The sequence below is a fragment of the Hyla sarda genome, chromosome 8 (genome assembly GCF_029499605.1).
Source record: "Hyla sarda isolate aHylSar1 chromosome 8, aHylSar1.hap1, whole genome shotgun sequence".
Classification (NCBI taxonomy): domain Eukaryota; kingdom Metazoa; phylum Chordata; class Amphibia; order Anura; family Hylidae; genus Hyla; species Hyla sarda.
Genome location: NC_079196.1, coordinates 185,188,840 through 185,215,616, shown reverse-complemented (window position 1 = coordinate 185,215,616; position 26,777 = coordinate 185,188,840). Strand labels below are relative to the sequence as shown.

Here is a 26,777-nt window from a genome sequence, read left to right as displayed (position 1 = left end):
TATCCCTGCGATATGATAATGATTGTAGAGCATTTATGGCTGTAGATTTTCTGAACCCACTAGTGACAATAACTCCGGTATTTGAGTCCATCCAGGAAATTCGAACATTATCAAACCAAAAATGCTGGTAAGTATCATGTTAGAACGATTCTCAATCAAGTACATGTCAAATTAATTGGAGAGGGATTCAGACTTTACCCAAATTAGGATGATGTCATCAATGTATAGATACAAATAGATGTTCTGCATGAATGGATTAACTGGTGAATAGACCTTGTCTTCCTTAAAGGGGTACTCTGCCCCTAGACATCTTATCCCCTATCCAAAGAATAGAGGATAAGATGTCCTGGGTGCCGGCGGCGGGGGTCGTGACATCAAGGTCACACCCTTTGTGAGGTCACGTCCCCTCAATGCATGTCTATGGGAGGGGGCATGGCGGCCGCCACGCCCCCTCCCATAGACATGCATTGAGGGGGAATGGCGTGACGTTATGAGGGGTGTGACTGGCTGTAATACTTAATACTTGGCATACTTAATAAATGTGGGGAATTCTTCCACATTTCGCCAAGGCCCCGTTCACATATGTGTGTCCTCCGGCAATGTTTCCCTCCAGCGCTGTAGAAAAGCACCAGAGGGATTGTAGGATTGACCCTATTCAATGGAATGGGACAGTTCACATTCAACCAGCATCTCAAGTTGGATGCCAAATGGTGGAACACACGGCACGGCTGTCAGACAGGGGAAAGCATCCCCTGTCTATCATGCACAATTAAAGGGGTACTCCGCCCCTAGATATCTTATCCCCTAAGATGGTGCCAGTAAGTTAAACAGATTTGTAAATTACTTATATTAAAAAAATCTTAATTCTTCCAGTATTTATTAGCTGCTGAATACTACAGAGGAAATTCTTTTCTTTTTTGAACACAGTGCTCTCTGCTGACATCCCGAGCACAGTGCTCTCTGCTGACATCTCTGTCCATTTTAGGAACTGTCCAGAACAGCATATGTTTGCTATGGGGATTTTCTCCTACTCTGGACAGTTCCTAAAATGGACAGAGATGTCAGCAGAGAGCACTGTGCTCGTGATGTCAGCAGAGAGCTCTGTGTTCCAAAAAGAAAACCATTTCCTCTGTAGTATTCAGCAGCTAATAAGTAATGGAAGGATTAAGATTTTTTAATAAAAGTAATTTACAAATCTGTTTAACTCTTTGGCACCAGTTGATTTAAAAAAAAAAAAAAAAAGTTTTCCACCGGAGTACCCCTTTATTAACTCCTTCTCCCTCTCTTTCTGTTTGGGAGCCCTGGGATGGGTTTTCAGATAGACAGCCCCTTTAGTCATTTTACTCCCTTCTGCCACTGAGCGGAACATGTGTAGGTAAATTCCTATTGTAATAAAAAAAAAATGCACACTACAGAATTTCTCTGGGCGAGATTCCGTGTACAGCAGGCACTGTCCCCATTGACGGCAATTCAGTTCTGGGCAACATTGCATATAACCATGTTTAGTCTTTCGGTGCAGTCCAGAATTTCTGCTACAGAAATTCGGTGGTATGTACAGAACAGGAGAATCCTATTGCAAACAATGAGAGGCTGCTGCTGCAAGTGGAATACTGCTCTGAATTTGTCAGGAGGAATAATTCCGTAGTGTGCATGGGCCCTTAATTATTATTTTTTGCACATACACTGGTCACCTTATAACATTTTTTGGGTTTCATATCAGGTGCTAATACTAAATACATTATTTTATTTTACAGATTTGTGACCATTGAGCAATCTGATGAGGAGAACATCATGTCCCACGTGTCAAGTGACCGTCGGAGCCGGCAGGAGGATATAAAGAGCGGCATGGAATTCATTCAGTAAGATTTATTCACCTCTCTCTTACTTTAGAAGGTCTATTCCAGACATACATTTTTATTTTAAAGGGGCACTCCGGTAGGAAACAAATGTTTTCAAATCAACTGGTGCCAGAAAGTTAAACAGATATGTAAATTATTTCTATTTAAATATCTTAAGCCTTCCAGTACTTATCAGCTGCTGTATACTACCGGTTGTGTAGTTCTTTCCAATCTGACCACAGTGCTGCCTCCTCTGTCAGTGTCAGGAATTGTCCAGAGTAGAAACAAATCCCCAAAACGAAGCTCACCTGCTCGGGATACTTTCTGGAAGGGACAGAGGGGGCTGCAGAGAGCACTGTGGTCAGACTGGAAAGAACTACACAACTTCCTCTGGAGCATACAGCAGCTGGTAAGTACTAGAAGGATTAAGATTTTCAAAAATAAATAATTTTCAAATCTGTATGACTTTCTGGCACAAGTTGAATTTTGTTTCCTCTAGGGTACCCCTTTAATTAAAGTCTAAGCAAACATAAACAATATAATAAAGAGAGCAACCCTTGTTTAATTTTGCTTTTCTAGCAGTTTTCCCACTTCATACATTTATTTCATAGCCATATGTTATACGTGAAATCCCACACTTGGCCGCGATGTCTGTAAGGCCTGATACAGATGGACGTATTACATACATCTTCATTTCTCGGTCTATATTACAGCCTGAAGGCCCAGGCACAGTTAGTTATATTTGCAAATTTAAAGAATCGGATAAGCAGTTTGGCTGGGCCTTGTGGTTGTAATATGGACACAGGAATGAAGCTATATTATACTCATCTGGATTTGGCCTTACTCCCATAGATTTCTGTTTCAGTACAGGGAGCTCTTCATTTATGCTACAACTTTCCTATAAATCTCCGTCTAGATGCAGTTGCTGCTTACAGGCGACCTCCATTTTCCATATAGAAGGTGGCCTATAGGTGAAAAACCCCTTTAACATACTTCTAAAATACCTTGTACATAGATTTATTTTTTATATCAGACAGTAAAATTTGACTTTTCTCAATTAAAAAAAAAAATTTAATTTACTTGCAATCTCCAGAACCGGCCCCTGGTCTTGGTTATGAGTGGAGTTGTGCATGCGCACTGCCACACATTTATTGTCTATAGGTCTGCAGAGTACTACACTAGGGTACCTTCTGGATATCACATCGAGGAGGAATTAATTATCACTTGTGGATAGGTGAGAAGTAATGTTAAAGGGGTACTCTGCTGCTCAGCGTTTGGAACAAACTGTAGACTTGCATGGTGGGGGTGGGGCATGATGTCATGAGGGAGCAGGACTATGACGTCACGAGCTCCCGGTGCCGGCTCCAGCGTTCGGAAAACAGTTTGTTCCAAACGCTTTGCAGTGGGGTACCCCTTTAACTCTGAGTACTTCTTTAATACTGATTATACTGTAATACTGTAGTATGTAGTACTGTAATACTACATTTTAAGAATGATAGGAAGAGAAAAATCTAATAAATCAAGCTGACTTAAATAAAAATAAAAAAAAAAAACCAACACTCCGAGGGCTCTCACAGCGGCATGCATTCTCGCCGTCATCACCCATTCTCAGAATGGAGTCCTGTACTTCATTAATGCTTATATGGAGGTGACATTCGCACTTTAACAGTTCTTTCCTTTATTTCAGGTCTCCGTTGCCATTTCCTGGATCACAAGAAGATTATGAGGTAAATGTTGTTTTTTTTTTTTTTTACATTTTTTTTTATTTTTTATAGAACTATAACTAGTTCAAATGTTTTATTTTAAAGTAAAAAAAAAAACAACAACAATATATCATGAGTGAAAAACACTACTATAAAGAACAGGCAAAAATGGACACAGTAGGTGGAACAAGGGGGGAGATCCTCTAAGGGGGGTTGCAGAACATCTAGTTAAAGGGGTATTCCGGGCAAAAATATTTTATCCCCTATCCAAAGGATAGGGCATAAGGTGTATTATCGCAGGGGGGCCGTTGCTGAGACCCCCCCGCGATCTCCCTGTAGCACCCGCATTCTATGCGGCTGCTGAATCTGCAGTTTCGGAAACCTCCGGGACTGGGGACGTGTCGTCACGCCACGCTCCCTCCATTCATGTCTATCCTTTGGATAGGGGATAAAATATTTTTGCCCGGAATACCCCTTTAATTCTGGTAATGCTGATCTAAGGTGATGTATTGAGTTAGACCATAGAATGCACTGCCTGGAGGTCAGGATCCTGAATAACAGGTTAATTTACTGTTCATAGATCAAGATCAGCTTTTACATAAGGAGGTACCTGAAGCAACCAAGAGACTGAAAAAGAATCTGGGTAGATAAGGAATAATTGAAAGGGGGACTATGGAGAACATTGCAAATTAGTTTTGAACATATGTAGCAGAAAAACATAATCCCAGAAATCAGGGCATGCTACTGCAGCATGTACTGTCTCACATTGTTACTGTAGGTTTTACTTTTGAAATAAGTAGAGAAAAATACATGCCAATATTTGCAACACAATTTGCTAATTTAAGCAGAATTGGCGTTGAGAAATATCTATGTCAGGGATTACTCTAATAGTCTGGCAGCTGCCAGTGTTCACAAACAAAAGAATCTGAGCTTTGATGAGACTCAAAGGTCCTGACAAGAAGCATGTATTGTGCTGTGCGTACAGAATTACTGTTATCTCCCACTGAATAGTCAGATGTCACATGCAAACTTCTTGAAATGTTGGCACATTTTTGCACACACTGGGCCTCATTTACTAAGAGTGTCGGGTTTTTCTAGTGGGAAAAGTAGTTTCAGACTTGCAGGATTCCTCTCTATTTACTATTGAGAAAAGTCGGGAACATTTTCTGACCAGCTTTTTCTAGGTCGATATTTCCTGCCATTTACCCACAGGATTTTCTGTGAATTCAATAGTAAATCGGTTGGGTTGTGAAACCACACCCCTTTTTGGGCCGGCCACGCCCCCTTTGCGACAGACCACGGCTTTTTACAGTGCAATGTCGGGTTTGTCTGATTTTCCAGGCACACACTGTCGCACACTGGCACAGACTGGCGCAGAGATGTCTCAGACACTCTGCACCAAAATAACCAGACATAAACTGGTTTGTTTCAGCTTAGTAAATGAGGCCCTATATGTCTATGCATTTTCTGATCTACGCGCATCTTCTAGCCATACTCTATATACATAGAACAGAAACACCAATAACACTTTAATGATTCTGCTCATGATCATACCCTAGTAAGCCATACCTTTCCACATTTCTGGTGTTGGGTAATCTTAGAGGAGGCTGTTTATTGCAAGCACCCTCATTTGGTAAATCACAGTTTTTTTTATTTTATTTTACTTTATTTTTAATAAATTTTTTTTTTTTTGTGCATCCTGTCTTTTCAGATTTTTATTCATAAGCTCGTAAGAAACCTATTCAATGAAGGAAATGACCTGTACAGAGAGGCACTTAAGGATGAGGCCATTAACCAGTACACTGAGGCCCTTAGCATTGCCACATATGCTGCATCTGAAGAGATTGCCATTAAAAGCGAGACCCTGGAAAAGCTGCATGTGAATCGGGCTTTATGTTATATAGACACGGTAAGACCATAATATATTTTAGATACTGCCACACATGGGGTCCCAGTTAAACTGGATGTTCACTGTCTCTTACCTCCTTCCTTCTGGAGTTTTACAGGGTCCACTCTCAGTACCACTGCTCAAATAGATGTATTGGCCCTCATTTACTTAGAAAATCGGGTTGTAAATCTATCTTGCTTTCTTACCCGACTGCTTTTTTCCCCTGGTATTTATTATTATTATGTTGCATCCTGTTTGTCGCACGTGGGTTTTGTTGGTTTTGGTTTCCAACTCCTCTGAGTTGTCGGGGAAAAATCCACAACAATTCAACAAATTCGGGTTGGAAACCTTAATAAATACGTGGGGAAGCTCAGAAATGTCGGGTTACGCCCCTTTTTCGGGTTTGGGAGAATCCACATCGGGTCCGTCGGGAAAAAATGTTGCAGACTGGCGGACTCTTTCCTCCTGGAAGTCCTTCACCTTTGCCTAGCGTCTCATTTGCTCATGTAATCAAGCGATTTCTCTTTTGCGTGATGATACTTTTGGAGCAGCCTTTGCCCGGATACCCCTACTTTTCCATCTTGATCTTATGCCTGTGTTTTCAAGGACCTGTAGCTCTGTGCGGTCAACAGTCTGGACTCTACTGTGGGGTAAGACTCAAACTTCAGAAGTTGCATCTTCCTCTCCCACCTTCTCTTTTATGGTGTACATCCCTTCATGGCCCTCTAGGATTGACATCCTTATTTTTCCACCAGGGATGGCAACTGGGTATTGCCTTAGAGTCCTTTCTCTTGGGGTATTGAAAGAGCAAAAGGTGAGAGACTATCCGATGGCGCCTTCCTGAATGACTCAAAATTGCCGTGAGTTTAAACAAGGCAATTTTATTGGAAATAGTGCAACATAAAAGTTTCGAATCTGGACCGGATTCTTCGTCAGGCAGAATGATTCACAGAGAAAATGCGCCAAGATTTAAATGTCCGAGTCCCACAACTACCGCCGGGTCATAGGGCGAAAAAATGGGAGGGGAAACATTGCATCACATTACACAATCTATATACAAAACTCCATATACATCCAAACGTTAATAACAATAAGATAAAAAGTCAGAGACATTAAATTAATGTACTTGTGCAACAAAAAACTATTTAAATGAACAAATTACGCCCCTATACCTTCACTCTGAAGTCGCGGCACTAGCTTTCTTGTTCATCCCGCAGTATTACACCAGGAGCGCACCTCTTTTCTTTTTATAATTGTTCTACAGATTACGGGTGGTGTTTATCCATTCCGGCAAGGGAAGTAATTCCCTGAGGTTTGCTGCACCGGTGTAACTTTCACTATGGATTATTACCAACAACTGCTCCAACATAGAGATGAATTGATCTGCAAGCTGATTGAACCGGCATCTGGGGGAAGTAAAGGTAACCAGGTTGCTAATGGTAACAGCAGCAGTCTGGAAGAAATTAACCTCGAACTTATGACTAGACTCTTTTTTCAACTTGAAGCTAAGCTTAAAGATGAAATGCAACATCAGATAGATGTGGATTTTCTTAATATATATCTGAAAGAAAAGATCACACCGAGAGGTTTGAGACTGACTTTCGGCTCTACGTTTAAAAATGATACTGATTATACCAAAGGGTGGCATGAGCTTATGGACTCTTGTACATTTAAAATGTTACATTTTTTGTGTGTAATACGTATATCACTATGTAATGATTTAAATGATGAAGTGACGTCTCTAATGAAAGAACTACAGATGTTTTCAGGTAATGCAAGCTTTACCAAGATTAACTCTCAAATCACGACTAGATTGTCGAAACTGGAAAAAGAGGTTATAGAGAAAAAAGCAAACAAATTGCTCAGAGACAGGTTAGATTATGCAACAGGTGACCCCTGGTCTTGGAATAATCATTCCAAGCGTGGTAAAGTTAATGATGGGAAAATGAATGAGTGTAATACTAAAACACCTAATAGGGAGTGGGCTCCCATTGAACATCATAACACACCAACCATATATAATAATAAATATTTTACTAATACACGTTTCAAGAAAAGAGGCAAACAATCAGATATTACTCACTCTCGAACAGAAGCTAGTATAGAAAGGAATCCCGAGCGTAATGGGAATAAATTTACAACTGGCAATCGAGGTGGTAAGAGTTATGGTAATAATGAAAGTACACGTACCCCTCTACATCAGAGCAATCCGGATACTATTGAGGAATCTGGGAGTTCCTCTGTCCAACGAGAACTTTTACCTACACCGATAGAGGGAATTTGTAAAACCCCTGAAAGAAAAACAATTAATAATAGACAAGATTGTCTGAGCACCCCGAAATCGCTCTTTCTCCAGGCTAGTCACAATCTCTCTAGGAAGTACCAGAATGCTACTATAGAAGTCAAAAAGATGCTGAAAGAGAGAACAGATGCCTTAAGGAACACATCTCCCATCCTCGAATTGACACCAAGCAAACAAGTGTGGGGTCTATCGGATCTGATCGACCTTAATTTGTCCGTACATGAGGCGATCTCTCCCTCGGAGGTCATACCCTCAGAAACATCTCAGACGGAGGGCGATCTTGTGATTATAGACAACACGGACAACAAGAATTCTTTAGCTCCCTACCTTAAGGACAGGAGTCAGGAACCCAGTACCAGCACCCTGAATGCTGCTACTAACATTCCTGTAGCACCTTTTTTAGAGATACGCCAGACCAAACAGTCGAGCATTCCGGTCATGTTTCAGAAAAGGAAGAACAAAAGGAAAATAGAAGACATAGAGGAAAACGAGGAGGTAAAAGAAAAAGAGAAAAAAGGAAAGAAGGATTTAGGGAAAGTGCTACCAACAATAGTAGGGGAACAATAAAAATATTCAATCTCTCTAAACATCACCTTAACCCTCATGAAACATCAGTCCTTGAAAAAGGACTTTCTTTTTGCCCCACTAATAAAGGGGACGATTTCCAACTTTTATTTTAGATATAAATAGATTCATCAGGAAACTGACCCTACAGAGGTTTTTTTCTATTAAAGAGAACCTGAAGGAGGAAGACTCCCGGGAATCACAAGTGAGTACAGTAGTCATGGATGGGATGTTATACCAAGCAGTTAAACCTCCCTCCACCTTTTATCCGGTTCATGCAAAAGGTCCAAACATTGAAGTTTTTCATGATCTAGTATCACAGGAACTTATGAAACCCACTAGGATGTTTAATTATAATCTTACCATAGAAGAGAATGCAGCAATTAAAACACTGACAAAGGGGGAGGTGTAGTAGTCCTGGACTACGAATATTATGAAGAAGAATCACATAGGATTTTGTCTGATAATACCTTCTACCATGAGGTCTCATACAATCCGTTTCCACAAGTAGAAAAGAATCTGCACCTCCTTATTGATGAAGGTGTCAGGGACAATGTCCTCAATAATGAAGAAAGCAAATACCTTAAAATGTGCCATGCTAACAAACCCTATTTTTACTTTTTACCTAAAATTCATAAATCCCTCAGTAATCCCCCCGGTCGACCCATCATCTCTAACACCAACTCCCACAGTAGTAACCTGGCACATTATATAGATCTTTTTTTACAGCCTTATGTTTTACTTTTACCAAGTTATTTGAGAGATTCCACACAACTCATTGAATCATTGATGAGTATACCGTGGAAATCTGGTTATCAGTTTATCACATGTGATGTTACATCTCTCTACACAAACATTTCTCATCCTCTGGGTCTACAATGTGTGCAAGACTACTTAGATAAAGACGATAAAATTCCTCAACCCCAAAAAAACTTTCTGACTAAATGTTTGGAATTTATTTTATATAATAATTTTTTCATATATGATACCAAAATATTCCAGCAATGTAAAGGGACTGCCATGGGCTCTAAGGTGGCACCGGCTTAAGCCAATCTGTTTATGGGCGCCTTTGAATCACGGTTCATTATGGGTAACCCCCAAATCACCCCTTTTATTATTATGTATAAGAGATACATCGATGATTTATTTTTTATATGGGATGGTCCAGACAATGCTTCCGAGATCCTCTTAGAAACTTTGAATGACAACGATTGGGGACTACAGTTTACTTTAGAAGCCAGCAAAAATGAAATACATTTTCTGGATCTTTGCATTTCCCATGATAATAGCAAATTTATTACTTCTACCTTTTTTAAAAGTGTTGACGTTAACAGCTACTTGGAATTTAACAGTGGGCATTATAAGCAATGGCTCAAAAATGTTCCTTTTAGCCAGTTTCAGCGGATTCGTAAAAACTGTACGGAAGACAATATGTTTAGAGAAGAAGCTAGAATCTTGGAGACCAGGTTTAAAGAAAAAAAGTATCCCAAAATGATCATTAAACAGGCTTTACAAAAAGCCCATAAGAAAACACAGAAAGAATGCCTGCATTCTGAAAAAAGAAGGAATAAGGCTGTTGCTGTGCAAAAAACTAATTTTATTACAACTTTCAGCAACTCCTCAAACAGAATACGTGAGGTTTTAAAGAAGAACTGGCATATTCTGTTAAATGACATACACCTTAAAGGGAAAATACCGGATTGCCCGCAGGTAGCTTTTCGGAGGGCTCTGACTTTGAAAAATCTGCTGGCTCTGAGTCAGATTCGACAACACAAAAATAAAAATGTAAAAGATGATTTACCTTTGGGGAGTCTCAGATGTGGAGTCAAGCGCTGCCTGTGCTGTAAAGAGATTAGACATAAAACTAATGCTATCACATCATATGCTACTAGTGAGTCATTTCAGATCAAACACAGACTCACCTGTCAGTCTTCGTTCGTGATATACCTCATTGACTGTGTGTGTGGTCTCCAGTATGTAGGGAGAACAATCCAACCCTTGCACTGTAGGATCAACAAGCACCGACAAAACATTAAAAAACAATTTCTACTTCATGGGCTATCACGTCATTGCACCTTACAACATCCCAATGAGGCAGCTCCCATTCAAGTTACTCCCATTGATTACATTGGCGCACACAATTCTAATCGTTTTGAACTTCTAAAAAAACGTGAAGTATACTGGATCTTCAAGTTAGGCACCATTTCCCCACGTGGTCTTAATGAGATTACAGAGACGATAATATAAATCTCACTTATGATGATTTTTACCTATATCTCTAGCTTCTTATACTTGTAAATAATACTAAAAGAAATCACATACATCAGGCAGATATTTTATGTTTTCAGATACATTGTATTATGAAATTAATTCAATATAGAATTTCTGTATAGAATTGTTTTTTTTATGAGAACGGGTTTTTTATTCAGTATTTATTCTACCCCTATATTTATATGCAATGAGGGTTCATCATATATTTTCTTATATTTTTTATTTTTTATATGTCATTTAGATATATATAACCACTTTGTAGAGGCAGTTAATATACCCTTTTAATTGTATAAGAGACATTATATTTTATATTTCACACCTTTTTTATCTATATATACATTTTCTATTGCCGGCAGTCACTATACAATTTGGTATTGATTCTGCAATGGGACTTTCCCGATGGGAATGCTTATGTGTTAGTTACGCACCTCTTTAATAGCTGTTTTGCGCTTTTTTCTTTTTCGATTATAGCAGCACCGCATCTGAATTGTTTCTTTATTAGCTCCGAGTCACAGTGGGCTTTTTTCCCCAGCGGCTCCAGCGCTGCAACAAGCGGTGGAGTGTATAATCTGTGCGCCATCTCCTCAATCGGTCCCCTCTAGAGATTGACTGTCTAACTACAGGCAGTAGATCCCGTAATTAGCGGCTAGTGCCGCGACTTCAGAGTGAAGGTATAGTGGCGTAATTTGTTCATTTAAATAGTTTTTTGTTGCACAAGTACATTAATTTAATGTCTCTGACTTTTTATCTTATTGTTATTAACGTTTGGATGTATATGGAGTTTTGTATATAGATTGTGTAATGTGATGTAATGTTTCCCCTCCCATTTTTTCGCCCTATGACCCGGCGGTAGTTGTGGGACTCGGACATTTAAATCTTGGCGCATTTTCTCTGTGAATCATTCTGCCTGACGAAGAATCTGGTCCGGATTCGAAACTTTTATGTTGAACTATTTCCAATAAAATTGCCTTGTTTAAACTCACGGCAATTTTGAGTCATTCAGGAAGGCGCCATCGGATAGTCTCTCACCTTTTGCTATTTCAATACTTTCTACACCGGACTGAGAAGTTATGGGAATCGGATACCGAGGCTGCCACCTGTCACCGACCTGAGCGAGTTTATATGCCATCCCAGGTGTTGTACTCTTAGTACCACACCACACGGTAAGGTGCAATTTATCCATACACCTTTCTTGTTCATCCCGCAGTATTACACCAGGAGCGCACCTCTTTTCTTTTTATAATTGTCCTTTCTCTTGGGGTGACCTTCTCTTAGCGTTTGCTAATACCGCTCCCATAATTGCCAGCCACTCTCCTCCGAGCTTCTACTTGGTCTTTGTTCTTGTGGTGGTTTATTCATATGCCTCTGTAGGAGATTCTCTACCTTACTGAATTTTTCTGGGCAGGTGGATTCCTGTACTAATCTCTTTGCCTTATGGATACCTCAGTTGGCCAGTTTTCCTGCCACTGTCTGTCCAGTTCCCTTCCTTCTGCCACAAATCTTTTATCTGTCCTGACAGCTTCTTCAGCTGCTTCCTGTTTATAATTAGCATGGCCCTCTTTGGCCTATTTTTCCACCAGTATTAGCAGTCTCTTAGCCAGTGCACCATCACCAGTCATGTCCGTACGGTTATATATGTATCGACATCTCCAGATTTCTTTCTTCCTGGTGTAACCTTTTGCAGGTAGTGGCTTCAGCAGCTTGTTGTCCAAGACTTTGTTGTTCCCTTCCTTGGGCACTATTTTAGAAGACACCAAAAATGTGGATTTTTGTTCTTACCTGTAAAATCTCTTCCTCTCTTTGTTTATTCAGGGGACACAAATCCCAACCAGTTATTTTTTTGCAGTTTTTTTGGCAGTCGTTGGTTCCCTGGTATAGCTTCTCTTTGTTCTCAGTGCTTCTGCATTCTTTGTTTCTTTTCACTTCGGTTGGGTTCTCCAAGTTGCTCCTACTGTCTGTAGGAGGGTAGACACTTTGCAGGAGGAGCTAACTCCTTTTGGCTTTGTTTCGCCTCCTAGTTGCAGTAGCTATACCCACAGTCTCCTGTGTACCCAAATGAACAAACCGAGAAAGGGATTTTACAGAAAAGAACAAATAGCAATTTTTTTTCTGTAACACGCCAGGTGTTAAGAAGATGCAACCCAATATATTTTTTTTCTGCTGTTTTTAGAAATATCTCATATGTATCATTTTTCCCCCCTTTAAAGGAGTAGTCCAGTGGTGATTCAGTGGTGAGCAACTTATCCCCTATCCTAAGGATAGGGGATAAGTTGCAGATCGCGGGGGGTCCGACCGCTGGGGCCCCCTGCGATCTCCTGTATGGAGCCCCGACAGCCCGCGGGAAGGGGGCGTGTCGACCTCCGCACGAGGCGGCGGCCGACACGCCCCCTCAATACAACTCTATGGCAGAGCCGAAGCGCTGCCTTCGGCAATCTCCGGCTCTGCCATAGAGATGTATTGAGGGGGCGTGTCGGCCGCCGCCTCGTGCGGGGGTCGACACCCGCTATCTCGGCGGAGAGCCGGGGCCCCGTACAGAGAGATCGCAGGGGGCCCCAGCGGTCGGACCCCCCCGCGATCTCAAACTTATCCCCTATCCTTAGGATAGGGGATACGTTTTTCACCACTGGACTACCCCTTTAATATAGCGCCCCCAGCTATATATTAAAAAAAGGTTATCTACTATTTTAAAATTTTACTATTATTTTTTAAATGTGTTCACTGCTAAACATTTATTGAAACAAATTGCTTGATAAAATAAAGAATACAAGCTTTGAAAGCTCAATTTTAAATCTTATATATTGACATTACCATCAAAATAGTATTTATACCATGGTGTGCCCACAGTATAGCTATAATCTTCATTAGACCAAACATAGGGAGATGTGGATGGTGTCTTACAATGCTTATCTTCATCCTTAAAGGAGAAATGCGGCAGAAATCTTTTAAGTTCCCCTGTGCCCGGGCTGCAAAAAAAAAAAACTTTAACTCACCTTCCTACATTCTCCTGTTGCTCCGGTATCCGTGTCCCGTTCCTCCGTCGCTGCTCCGCTCGGTGCTTCTTAGACTTGAAACATCACACAGACATACACACATGACAGTGCACTCAGCCTATCACCGGCCAAGGCGGGACATCACTGCGGCCGGCGATACGCTGACCTCTGTGTGACGTTTCAAGCCTAAGAAGCGCGGAGCGGAGCAGTTCCAGAGATAGTCACAGGTCATGAAAACCATGAATAAGCTATTAATTAGGCATATTTCTAAAACCTCAACAAGTAAGGTGTTATCAGATGATGTTCACATAGAGCTTGATGTAAAGACTACACTTTGTGGCATGAAAATGACTATAGCAGTGCTTCGTGTTTAGACAGTAAGGAATGCTGGGAGATTTGAGCTCTGAAGCCTGCAGAACTGTCAAAATGGTTCTGCTTCATAATACAGAATCAGTATCAACCTTTTATTCCGAGTAATGTTAAATACATTTATTGTACTTTTTTTTGTTAATTGTTTAAATGTGGATTAAATTTTGAACTTTTGTACCTATTTTGGTAGAGTTTTGCAGGTGTGGTAATATTTTTCTGTCTAGGGTTTCCATGAGGATGCTTTGAGAGATTGTGAAGATGTGATACGTATTAATGAGAAAAACCTAAGGGCTCTGTATTGCAAGTCTAAAGCCTTATTTACTCTAGAGAGATATAAAGAAGCTTATGAAGCAATTGCAAAATGCTCTATCATTGCCCCAAAAGTAAGTTATATTGGCGCACTCATTTGCAAAAGCTTTTTGTGTTATGTAAATTATAACATTCTATGTATGTTTGTAATGTACATTGGTAAAAAGGTGTATATTTTGGGTGGAAAAATGCTCCATACTTCTTCGGGGACTCTCCACTGTCCAAAACAGTGTCCTGTCCCTGCAGCTATTGGCTGTGTGTCTTGGCTAGGACAGGACAAAATACAGGAATTGTTGGAGGGACAAACAGGGCCCTGTACATTCTCCCGGCTTGTCAGTCAGCATGCTTTATGAGCTGGGGGTTTTCACAGAGCCACAGTGCACAGCACTGCCAGTTGTCGGCTCTGAGGAGTGAGGGAAGAAGTTCCCACATCACATGCAAGTGTCATGCTTACCCATCGCAAAGTCTCCTCCTCTTCAGTGAACTGCATGCACTCTGAGCAAAATAAACTATGGAATTAGATTCCACAATGATGAAAACCATGATTATTTTTTTAAATCAGACAGGTACACTTTAAATGGGGTATTCAACAAGTGAATTAGTGTGGATCCAATCACTGTAGAGTACCACACATGCGCTGACAACGCGCTGCTCATAATGGTAATACTTTAGTTAAATTAGCTCTTAAGTATCTTTTGAATATCTTTAGAATGAATTCAGAATGTGTTTAGATCCCTTAGCTTTGTGCTAAAATAAAAAATCATTCTGCGCTCATTACCCCATAATGACAAAGTGAAGATAGAATGTTTAAATTATTTGCTTCCATGGGCCTTATATTAAGGCTTCATTCTGGCCATAAAGCCCAGATTGGTGAAGTGCTGCACTTATGGTTGACCTGGAATTTTCTCCTATCTGCACACGGGGGGGGGGATAGGACCAATCAGATCGCTTCTTTCATTTTGCAGAGGACTTGTTAAAACTGAAAGAAGCGAGCTGATTGGTTGCTATGGGCAACTGGGCAACTTTTCCACTGCACAGGTTTTGATAAATCTCCCCCAGGATCTTTGGAGCTTTTACCAAAGCCCTTTTCCTCCACTTAAAGGGGTACTCCAGCCCTAAGACATCTTATCCTGGGGGTCCTGCCACTGGGGACCTCCACAATCTCTCATGCAGCACCCACCTGTCTCGGCTGCACGAAGCAATGACCGCTCCGTGTCTGAAGCCTCACGACCACAGGGCCGGAGTATCGTGATTTCACGACTCGGCTCCTTGTGACGTCACGCCCCGCCCCCTCAATGCAAGTCTATGGGAGGGGCGGGGCATGCTCCAGTGGAGCATCCTCAAAGATAAGGTAGGGAGCACAAAGTCCCTAACATCCACCGGCTCTATGAGGTGGGGAAGAGGACCCCTGTGGCAGCCTGTGAAGCTCTAGTGAACTTCATGCCTAAGAGATGTAAGGCAGTGCTGGAAAATAATGGGGGCCTCACAATATATTGATACTTTGGGCCCAGTTTGGACATTTCCACTTAGGGAGTTATTGGGGGGGGGGGGGGGGGGGGGGGCGCGGCTGTGCACTTTCCATTGTAGCAGAATGTAATTTCTTTAGTGTTGTCACATGAAAAGATGTATGATAAAATATTTACAAAAATATGAGGGGTGATTCACTTATGTGAGATACTGTATTTTATGTCTGGTTACAGAGCACAATATTGTGTCAACTTCTGTCCTCATAATAATGTGGGAAAAAGAACAGAAATTAGAAATAAAGAAAATAAGTTTATGTTAAACCTTTTAAGAATTTAAATGTTTTCTAATTTCTAATAATATTTAATATTATATTATAAAACTATATCCCTTTCCCTTATCCCCTTACACCCTTCACTTCAATTCCCTGGTTGGACTTGATGGACGTATGTCTTTTTTCGACCATACTAACTATGTAACTATGTAACATTTTACTATCTATATTTTACAATAACCCTGCAATCTTGCAGTCTTTTTTTTCCTGGCTGTTAGGTCTAAAACTAGGCCAAGATTGCATATTCTGTACATATCACTTTTCAGTTTCCTCCTAAATATCAGAAACAGGAATACTCTTATGACAAGATGCAAAGGCAAATACAGCGTTCAGCTATATTCATCAGTCTCCTAGACTATGAATGGAGTAGAGGAGTGCATGATCAACTTCCACTCTATTCAAACTAGACATGAAACCCTCTTTCTTGTGATTGGTGGGGGTCCCGGTGATCAGACAATTGTCACCTATGCCAGTGGCGTTGCTAGGGTTGGTGTCACCCGGTGCGGTAGAAAATGGTGTCACCCCATACCTCCCCCCCCCCCCCCGAGTAAGTTTTTAGCCTGTTGTGACAGACACCACTGTTGTAGCGCATTGTGAGAAATTCCAGTATAATAATCAGATATACCAGTTGCCTCAGAATGGGAAAGTGTTAAAGAAGTTTTCACCATTTAAATATACAGCTCCCAGAATTACTTAAAGGGGTACTCCACTGGAAAATATTTACTTTTATATCAACTGGTGCCAGAAAGTTAAACAGATTTTTAAATTACTTCTATTTAAAATCTTAATCCTTACAGTACTTATAAACTGTTGTATTCTCCACAGGAAGTTGTGTAGTTCTTTCCAGTCTGTCCACAGTGCTCTGTCTGTCCATGTTAGGAACTGTCCAGAGCAGGAGAGGTTTGCAATGGGGATTTGCTCCTACTATGGACAGTTCTTGACATGGACAGAGGTGTCAGCACAGAGCACTGTGGTCAGACAGAAAATAAATAAAAAAAGAAAAGAACTTCCTGTGAATCACGTATACAGCAGCTAATAAGTACTGGAAGGATTAAGATTTTTAAGTAGAAGTAATTTATAAATCTGTTTAACTTTGTAGCACCAGTTGATTAAAAAACATTTTTTCCAGTAGAGTACCCCTTTATGCAGTGGTGAGGTTATGCTGGGAGTTGTAGTTTCACTCATCATAACTGTAGAACTGACAAGTGACTCCAGCTCTGATAGGACATAGTGAGGAGAATGTACAACGATATCAGTGACTACAGGTGACGTCTTCTCTATAGTCTTCCCTTATCTAATTCAGATGGTACATACCGCCTGGTCCAGCTAAAACTTCTGTCTGCAGAATGTGACGCCCAGACGTCTCCTCACTATGTCAGCGCATTCTCATCCTCTATATGAAAACAATAATTATTATAAACCTGCCAGACACTGTATCCTCTAAATATAATACTACTATACACTATACTCTTTGATTATAAACCTTCCATACACCGTACCCACTGAATATAATACTACCACACACTGTACATTCTAAATATAATACCAACATATACTGTACCCTCTGAATATAAATCTGCCACATACTGTACCCCTGAATATAATACCGCCACACACTGTACCCACTGAATATAATACTACCACATACTGTACATTCTGAATATAATACCATCACATACTGTACACTCTGAATATAAATCTGCCACATACTGTACCCCTGAACATAATACCGCCACACACTGTACCCTCTGAATATAATACTACCACACACTGTACATTCTGAATATAATACCATCACATACTGTACACTCTGAATATAAATCTGCCACATACTGTACCCCTGAACATAATACCGCCACACACTGTACCCTCTGAATATAATACTACCACACACTGTACATTATGAATATAATACCATCACATACTGTACCCTCTGAATATAAATCTACCACATACTGTACCCCTGAATATAATACCGCCACACAGTGTACCCTCTGAATATAATACTACCACACACTGTACATTCTGAATACCAACACATACTGTACACTCAGAATATAAATCTGCCACATACTGTACCCTCTGAATATACCGCCACACACTGTACCCTCTGAATATAAATCTGCCACATACTGTACCCTCTGAATATAAATCTGCCACATACTGTACCCTCTGAATATACCACCACACACTGTGCCCTCTGAATATAAATCTGCCACATACTGTACCCTCTGAATATAAATCTGGTGGTGTTGCTAGTTGATGATGGGGGTGCTAGTACTGGGGAGGTGTTGCTGGAGGATGATGAGGGTGCTACTGGCCATCCCCCCTGGCAGTATCACCCCCATCGTCCATCGGCAGGATCATCCTCCTGGCAGGAGCACCCCCATCATCCACCATCAGGATCTGCTGATGGAGGTGCTGCTGCTGGGGGGGGTTGCTGGTGGATGATGAGGGTGCTACTGCCAGGGGGGGGGGGGGGGAGCATTAGGTAGGCAGCAGTTCCCCCACTTAAGGTAGGTAGCAGTTCCCCCACATTAGGTAGGTAGCAGTTCTCCACATTAGGTAGGTAGCAGTTCCCCCACATTAGGTAGGTAGCAGTTTCCCCACATTAGGTAGCATAGATTCCCCACATTTGGTACCAGTTACCCCACATTAGGTAGCATAGATTCCCCACATTTGGTACCAGTTTCCCCACATTAAGTAGCACAGATTCCACACATTAGGTAGCACAAATTCCACACATTAGGTAGCACAGATTCCACCTATTAGGTAGAAGTTTCCCCACATTAGGTAGCACAGAATCCCCACATTAGGTAGCAGTTTTCCCACATTATGTAGCAGCCTTCGCACATTAGGTAGCAATTTTCCAACATTAGGTAGCAGTTTCCCCACATTAGGTAGCATAGATTCCCCACATTTGGTAGTAGTTTCCCCCCATTAGGCCGCAGGTTCCCTTGCATGTTCCCCACAATAAGTCAAAGTCTCCCCACATTAGATCGCTGGTTCAAACAAACCCCCCCTTCCCCCACACAAAAAAAACACACACACACAACATAGACACACACACACACACACAGTCAGAGAGACACACACTCACAGAGAGACACACACAGAGTCACACACACACAGAGTCACACAAAGACAGAGAGTCACACACAGACAGAGAGCCACACACAGACAGAGATTGCGACAGACACACACAGTCACACACACACAGAGACACACACTCACAGACACACACACAGTCACACACAGACAGTCACACACAGACAGAGAGAGACAGACACTCACTCACCCATCCAGCGCAGCGCTCCTTCTCTCCGGTCGCTCTGCGAGTGACGTCACGTCCTCCTGCGCCGGCCCTGCGGAGGGACGTCGGACCGGCGCAACAGAAGACGTGGGGGCGCAGGCCGCTTCACTGTGCAGGTGACGGGGGGGGGGTGCTAGTACATAGACGCAACAAGTGAGGACCGGTGGGAATGCTCTTACAGAGGCAGCGCAAGTGGGGGCCGTGGGGGGCTGCTAGTATGGAGACAGGCAGCGCAACTGAGGACCGGCGGCGTACCTGGTGTCACCCCATCAGGATGGTGTCACCCGGTGCGGGCCGCACCCCCCGCACCCCGGTCGCAACGCCACTGACCTATGCTACAGATAGGTGGTAAGTGTTGATTGTCAGTCAACCCCTTTTAGACTATAACACATCTTTAAAGGGGTTAACCAGGAAAAAACTATTTTTTTTTATATATCAACTGGCTCCAGAAAGTTAAACAAATTTGTAAATTACTTCTATTAAAAAAATCGTAATCCTTTCAGTACTTATGAGCTTCTGAAGTTAAGGTTGTTCTTTTTCTGTCTTAGTGCTCTCTGATGACACCTGTCTCGGGAAACGCCCAGTTTAGAAGAGGTTTGCTATGGGGATTTGCTTCTAAACTGGGCGATTCCCGAAACAGGTGTCATCAGAGAGGACTTAGACAGAAAAGAACAACCTTAACTTCAGAAGCTCATAAGTACTGAAAGGATTAAGATTTTTTAATAAAGTAATTTACAAATCTGTTAAACTTTCTGGAGCCAGTTGATATATAAAAAAAAAAGTTTTTTCCTGGATAACCCCTTTTAAAGGGGTACTCTGGTGCCGGGAGCTTGTGACGTCATAGCCCCACCCCCCTCATGACATAATGCGGGGCTATGACATCATGAGTTCCCGGCTCCAGCGTTCGGAACAGTTTGTTCCAAACGCTGAACAGCGGAGTACCCCTTTAATCTCTGTTTTGTCAGATTGAACATATGCATCAAATCAGGTCAAATGTTATATAGAAGATACATTTAGAAATATCTTGCAAATAGATATTTACACATTTAATTTTCACAGGATGAGAGTGTGGTAAAATTGACCCGTGAACTGGCTGTGAAGCTGGGGCTAAAAATTAGGAAAGCCTATGTTAGGACACAGGTAAGTGAATATTTAGTAAAATTATTACTTTTTTATTTATTTTTTATTTCTGTTTGATACAACAATACTTCTTTGTTACAGCCTAATTCTCAGGTTACAGCTGTGGATCCATCAGAAAAGGTAAGTGGCCAAAGGAGTGTCTCTTAAGCCTTTGTTGGCCTGGTGTGTATCAGCATATTTCTTTTGGAGTAGCGTAGCTTGCAGTACTTTCCCATACTGTGTGGTATATGTGCCTGTACAGAGATATACATAGAAGACATCCATTGGTGTTCTACAGATATGTCCACCCCTAGTATGTGAAGTGTGTCAAGGACTATTTCTCATGATACAGACAAAGTGCTACAAAAATCCTCAGTAGGCTTCAATGTATAGCACAAATACATCTCCTGACAGAGAACTCTGCTAAGCTTTCTGTTTCAGGGTGGCCATTGGGTTTCTCATACAAAAAATAATTTTAGTAACCCCTGCATAACTGGTTTTTTTGGGGCCTTCATGACCAGGGCAAATTGTCCCCATTTGGAATCCTGCATTCTAAGACTGGGTTCACACAGCATGAAGTTTTGATAGCAGTCACATTTTCCAGGATAATTGGCATGTATCTTTAAAATATGCGCCGATTATACAAAAAAAATGTGACCACAATTAATGGTAAGGCGTCTGCATTTTCTGGGAAAATCGGTTCATATTTAAGTTAAGTTAAATATGCACCAAAAATTTTACTTAGTATGAACCCAGCCTAAGGGGGTTTTCTCACACACACACAGGATCCCCTGTGTATTAGAAGTTGTAAAATCCAACATTGCAGATCCGAAACTGAGGATTTTACAAGTAAATTCTTATGTACTTTTAAAATCTGAAATTGCACATGTGCTATATATTGTTGCATATTTTGCTGCTGCATATTTTCCTACCCATTGAAGTCAATGAGTAGCGAAATACACAGATGATTTTGCTACCCATTGACTTCAATGGATATGAAAATATGCAGCAGCAAAATATGACACGTGTGACCCTACCAAAAAGGCAGTATTTTTTGTATGTGTGTATATATATATATATATATATAAGTCTGTGTGTGTATATATATATTCTCTTGTTGTAGGATCCTATCTTCTTCCCCATTTTGGGGTCTTGTTGGGGTGTGTCTCCTTCCCATCCATTTTCAGATTAATTTATGTAGATTATGTGGTGTGAACTATCTAGGACTCTATTATTGTGATGCTGTGCTCTGCTGTAGGAGAAAAACACCCCTTACCCCAAAATACTGCTGTAACTGAGAGGGTACCGATCATGCCAAACTCATGGCACAACAACATGCCATCTTTTGGCGTTCCCTCTTAAATACACCCTTGGTGTGCTTACAGCATTGCAGCGCTTTCTAACAAGTTATATAATCTCCAACTTGTGTTCCATCTCCTGGCACTGCCGCCTGAAAGCTCTCTAGCGTAGACAGGTCTATCGAACACACCTGGCCGCACCTCCTGGTTTTTCAGTGACATCCCCTGTGTTCCAACCCCTCGTGCATCGCCCTCCGAAATGGACTTGTCACCTACTACTCCCAAATAATCCAGCATGGCTTTCATTTGTATAATAGGACAGTATACAAGGAACAAATTACTATGTATATCTGATACTAAACAGTCTCTGAAATGTCACTAGATCCCATATGGGGGTAGAGACCACTCAGTGATATCCGAACATGCATATTAACTATTCACAGCAGGAAAAATCAGCATTAATATTATTCTCCATGCACTTCCTCATTCCAACCTACACAGAAAGTACCCAGTATAGCGGGACAATCTCAATAAGAAAAATGAATATACAGATTATAAAAATATACATAAGCTCAATAGAGCTGATACATATAGAATTCCTATAAACTTATACTGAAAAAGGATCATAATATTGTGAATCCAGGGGTTGGTATTTCAAACAGTGTTTAAAAGCAGTCAAACATTAGGATTCATTCAGACCATGTGGACTCAATCCATCCGGCCTCCTTGTGCAGTATTCACTGGTTCTACGTCCCATGTTTAGGGGAAGGTTCTATCACAAAAAGATATAGCTTTGGTGTCATCCATGTGTGTCTCCCCGGTGTGTCCTTTCTGTTTTGTATGTCACATGGTTTCTGATTCACTGTCTAAATGACCTCTTTGCCTTTCCAATGTATTGTAGGGGCAGGTGCAGTTACAAACTATACAACACCTTTAGTTCTGCAGTTTACAAAGTCCTGTATCTAGTATGTCTTATTTGTCACCATCATGTTAAACATACAGACAGGCTTAGCATAGTCCACATTTAAAGGGGTACTCCGGTGAAAACCTTTTTTCTTTTAAATCAACTGGTGCCAAAAAGTTAAACATATTTGTAAATTACTTCTATTAAAAAATCTTAATCCTTCCAGTACTTATTAGCTGCTGAATACTTCAGAGGAAATTCCTTTCTTTTTGGAACACTGATGACATCACAAGCACAGTGCTCTCTGCTGACATCTCTGTCCATTTTAGTAACCGTGCATAACAGATGTATGCTAAGGGCAGGATGGTGGCTCAGTGGTTAGCACTGCTGCCTTGCAGTGCTGGGGCCTTGGGTTCAAAACCCACTAAAGACAACAATAAATAAAGAGTTATTTCTATTATTATTATTATAATGACGTCAGCAAAGAGTGTTCGTGATGTCATCAGAGAGAATTCCAAAAAGAAAATCATTTCCTCTGTAGTATTCAACAGCTAATAAGTACAGGAAGGATTAAGATTTTTTGATAGAAGTAATTTACAAAGCTGTTTAACTTTCTGGCACCAGTTGATTTAAAAGAAAAAAGGTTTTCACCGGAGTGCCCCTGTAAAGGTTCTGTTAGGTGTTCTGTCCAGTTGTGTGCCACCAGATGTTATGGTTCAAAATGACTGTTTACCAGCCTATCCCTAATAATTCTTCCCTTTCTATATATTACTGCTAGTTAATTGGGGAAGGCATCTTGCAGATCAGGATATCCTTGGAGGATACCGCAATGTTTTTTTTTGAGAGTATGACATACTTTAATGACCTGGTAATCATAAGTTATTACCTTATTGCTGTATAAATGACTTATATTATAGCCATTCTATACTAGTGTAATGTTGATGAGCCGTATATATGTATATATTGTTTTAGCTCCCTGGCATCTCCCCCCACCCAATCACTAGCTGTCATAGCCCCCTGATGATCCGTAACGTGAGCACTGGGAAACTCTACAAGACAGGAACAAAATATTCACTTATTTCTAGTGAGATTTTACTATCATTAAGTTGGGATAAGTGATAATATAGGACTAAAAGGTACCCATATAGCTAGGGTCAGGCAGTGAGCATTGCAACATAAATTATAGGACATAACATGGAATCCACATGATTAATATGAATCTGATAATAAATGCAAAGAAGACATAAACACCCCAAAATAGGAAAGAAGATCGGATCCTACAACAAGAGAACACTATATAACGTATTAAAGGGGTATTCCAGGAAAAACTTTTTATATATATATATATATATATATATATATATATATATATATCAACTGGCTCCAGAAAGTTAAACAGATTTGTAAATTACTTCTATTAAAAAATCTTAATCCTTTCAGTACTTATGAGCTTCTGAAGTTAAGGTTGTTCTTTTCTAAGTGCTCTCTGATGACACGTGTCTCGGGAAATGCCCAGTTTAGAAGAGGTTTGCTATGGGGATTTGCTTCTAAACTGGGTGGTTCCCGAGACACGTGTCATCAGAGAGGACTTAGACAGAAAAGAACAACCTTAACTTCAGAAGGTCATAAGTACTGAAAGGATTAAGATTTTTTAATAGAAGTAATTTACAAATCTGTTTAACTTTCTGGAGGCAGTTGATATATAAAAAAGTTTTTTTCCTGGATAACCCCTTTAAATGTTTCCCAGAAATAAGTTCAATGATGAGGACCAGTGTACTACCTGTTCAGTGTTACTTGGTGTCTCTGTTCTTTGTGTTTGGAGGGTGAATGTAATAAATGTATATTTTAGCCAGTTTTTTTGATTAATGACAACACAGATCAGTTTCTAGCTTCTATTATGTATGGCTTGCACTTATTTTTCTCATTGCTCTGATTGAACGGTTATTGTACTTTCCATTTGCTTTATTGTGGCACGATAAAAGCATGATCTACCAAATTGTTACATTACTGTGAAGATTATATATGGAAGAACATGCATTATTTATCAGCATTTAGTAGGCATTGATACATTTTAATTCGAATTTCAGATGTGTGATAGTTTTGCAGATCAAATTGAGCCCGGTAAGTGAGTTATCTGCATGCTTATTTTCAACGCTGTTTCATAGTTTTAGGGTACATTCACACAGCGGATTATGTACGTGTGAATTTACCCTTAATGTTAAAGTTGTGTAGACAGGTATATGCACCCTGGTCAGGTTAATAGACTTATGTTGTATGGGCCCACTACTTTGGTCAGCTAATGCTGTGGATATATGGCTATAAATGGCTCAGAAGTGGTGTTCTAGTCATTGCAAAGGTCAAGTAAAAGGTCAGTTATTTAACCCCTTAAGGTCCAAGGACGTACCGGTACGTCCTTGGTCCTGCTCTTCTGATATAACGCGGGGTTACACAATAACCCCGCGTCATATCACAGCGGGCCCAGCGTCATAGTGAAGCCGGGACCCGCCTCTAATAGCGCGCAGCGCCGAGCGCTATTAACCCTTTAGCCGCGCGCTCAGAGCTGAGCCGCGCGGCTAAAAGTGAAAGTGATAGTTCCCGGCTAGCTCAGTCGGGCTGTTCGGGATAGCCGCGGCTAATCGCGGCATCCCGAACAGCTGACAGGACAGCGGGAGGGCCCCTACCTGCCTCCTCACTGTCCGATCGCCGAATGACTGCTCAGTGCCTGAGATCCAGGCATGAGCAGTCATGCGGCAGAATCGTTGATCACTGGTTTCTAATGAGAAACCAGTGATCAGCATAGGAGATCAGTGTGTGCAGTGTTATAGGTCCCTATGGGACCTATAACACTGCAAAAAAAAAAAGTGAAAAAAGATCATTTAACTCCTCCCCTATTAAAAGTTTGAATCACCCCCCTTTTCCAATAAAAAAAAAACACAGTGTAAATAAAAATAAAAATAGACATATATGGTATCACCGCGTGCGGAAATGTCCGAATTATAAAAATATATCATTAATTAAACCGCTCGGTCAATGGCGTGCAGTGAAAAAATTCCAAAATCCAAAATAGTGCACTTTTGGTCACTTTTTATATCATTTAAAAATGAATAAAAAGCGATCAATAAGTCCCATCAATGCAAAAATGGTACCGTTAAAAACTTCAGATCACGGCGCAAAAAATTAGCCCCCATACCGCCCCATACACGGAAAAATAAAAAAGTTATAGGGGTCAGAAGAGGACAATTTTAAACGTATTCATTTTCCTGCATGTAGTTATGATTTTTTCCAGAAGTCCGACAAAATCAAACCTATATAAGTAGGGGATCATTTTAATCGTATGGACCTACAGAATAAATATCAGGTGTCATTTTTACCGAAAAATGTACTACGTAGAAACGGAAGCCCCCAAAAGTTGCAAAACAGCGTTTTTTTTTTCAATTTGGTCGCACAATGATTTTTTTTCCCGTTTCTCCGTAGATTTTTGGGCAAAATGACTGACGTCATTACAAAGTAGAATTGGTGGCGCAAAAAATAAGCCATCATATGGATTTTTAGGTGCAAAATTGAAAGAGTTATGATTTTTTAAAGGCAAGGAGCAAAAAACGAAAATGCAAAAACGGAAAACCCCCCGGTCCTTAAGGGGTTAATTTCTTGAGATACCAGACTGTTTTGCTCATAGACTGGAAAAAAATATAAAAATTCTCCGCTGTGAGAAGCTTTAGGTTTACATGGGGTTTTCAGCCAGTGCAGCAAAGCAAGAAACAGTGAGGAAATGAAACACCAAAAAATATTAGTTTCATTTTACAACTTTTTAAGGCTGTGGACACCTTTGCACTGATTTTTTTTTGTTTTTGTTTATATATTGTTTTTCAAGTTTATTTGCTTCCTAAATCCACCTCCTTGTGTATATGGACATTCCTGCTGCTTCCGACCTACAGTAGCTGCCTAACAGCACAGGGGTAGTGTTCTGCTCTTGTTTCTGTGTTCTACACCTAAAAATGCATCATATCCAATGACAGTCCAGTTCCCTTTAAACAAGTACCCCATTGCCCCAGCGTTCGGAACAAAATGTTCCGAACACTGGGGCAGTGGAGTACCCCTTTAATATCAATAG

The 26,777-nt window shown here is 40.8% G+C and overlaps 1 protein-coding gene across 3 annotated transcripts in view; it reads left to right on the top strand.

Annotated features, from left to right (window-relative positions):
- Nucleotides 1-26,777, top strand: part of ZC3H7A (zinc finger CCCH-type containing 7A) — an 83,830-nt gene that overhangs the window by 13,144 nt on the left and 43,909 nt on the right. For 2 of the 3 annotated variants that reach the window (XM_056537138.1, XM_056537140.1), the window contains exons 2-8: nucleotides 1,755-1,859; nucleotides 3,526-3,565; nucleotides 5,253-5,450; nucleotides 14,150-14,308; nucleotides 20,405-20,485; nucleotides 20,567-20,605; nucleotides 24,754-24,787. In XM_056537138.1, coding sequence (XP_056393113.1) covers nucleotides 1,792-1,859; nucleotides 3,526-3,565; nucleotides 5,253-5,450; nucleotides 14,150-14,308; nucleotides 20,405-20,485; nucleotides 20,567-20,605; nucleotides 24,754-24,787 — 619 coding nt within the window. In that variant the 5' untranslated portion in view covers nucleotides 1,755-1,791. Of the gene's footprint in view, nucleotides 1-95; nucleotides 128-1,754; nucleotides 1,860-3,525; nucleotides 3,566-5,252; nucleotides 5,451-14,149; nucleotides 14,309-20,404; nucleotides 20,486-20,566; nucleotides 20,606-24,753; nucleotides 24,788-26,777 lie in introns of all 3 variants that reach the window. The other variant, XM_056537139.1, reaches the window with a different exon arrangement.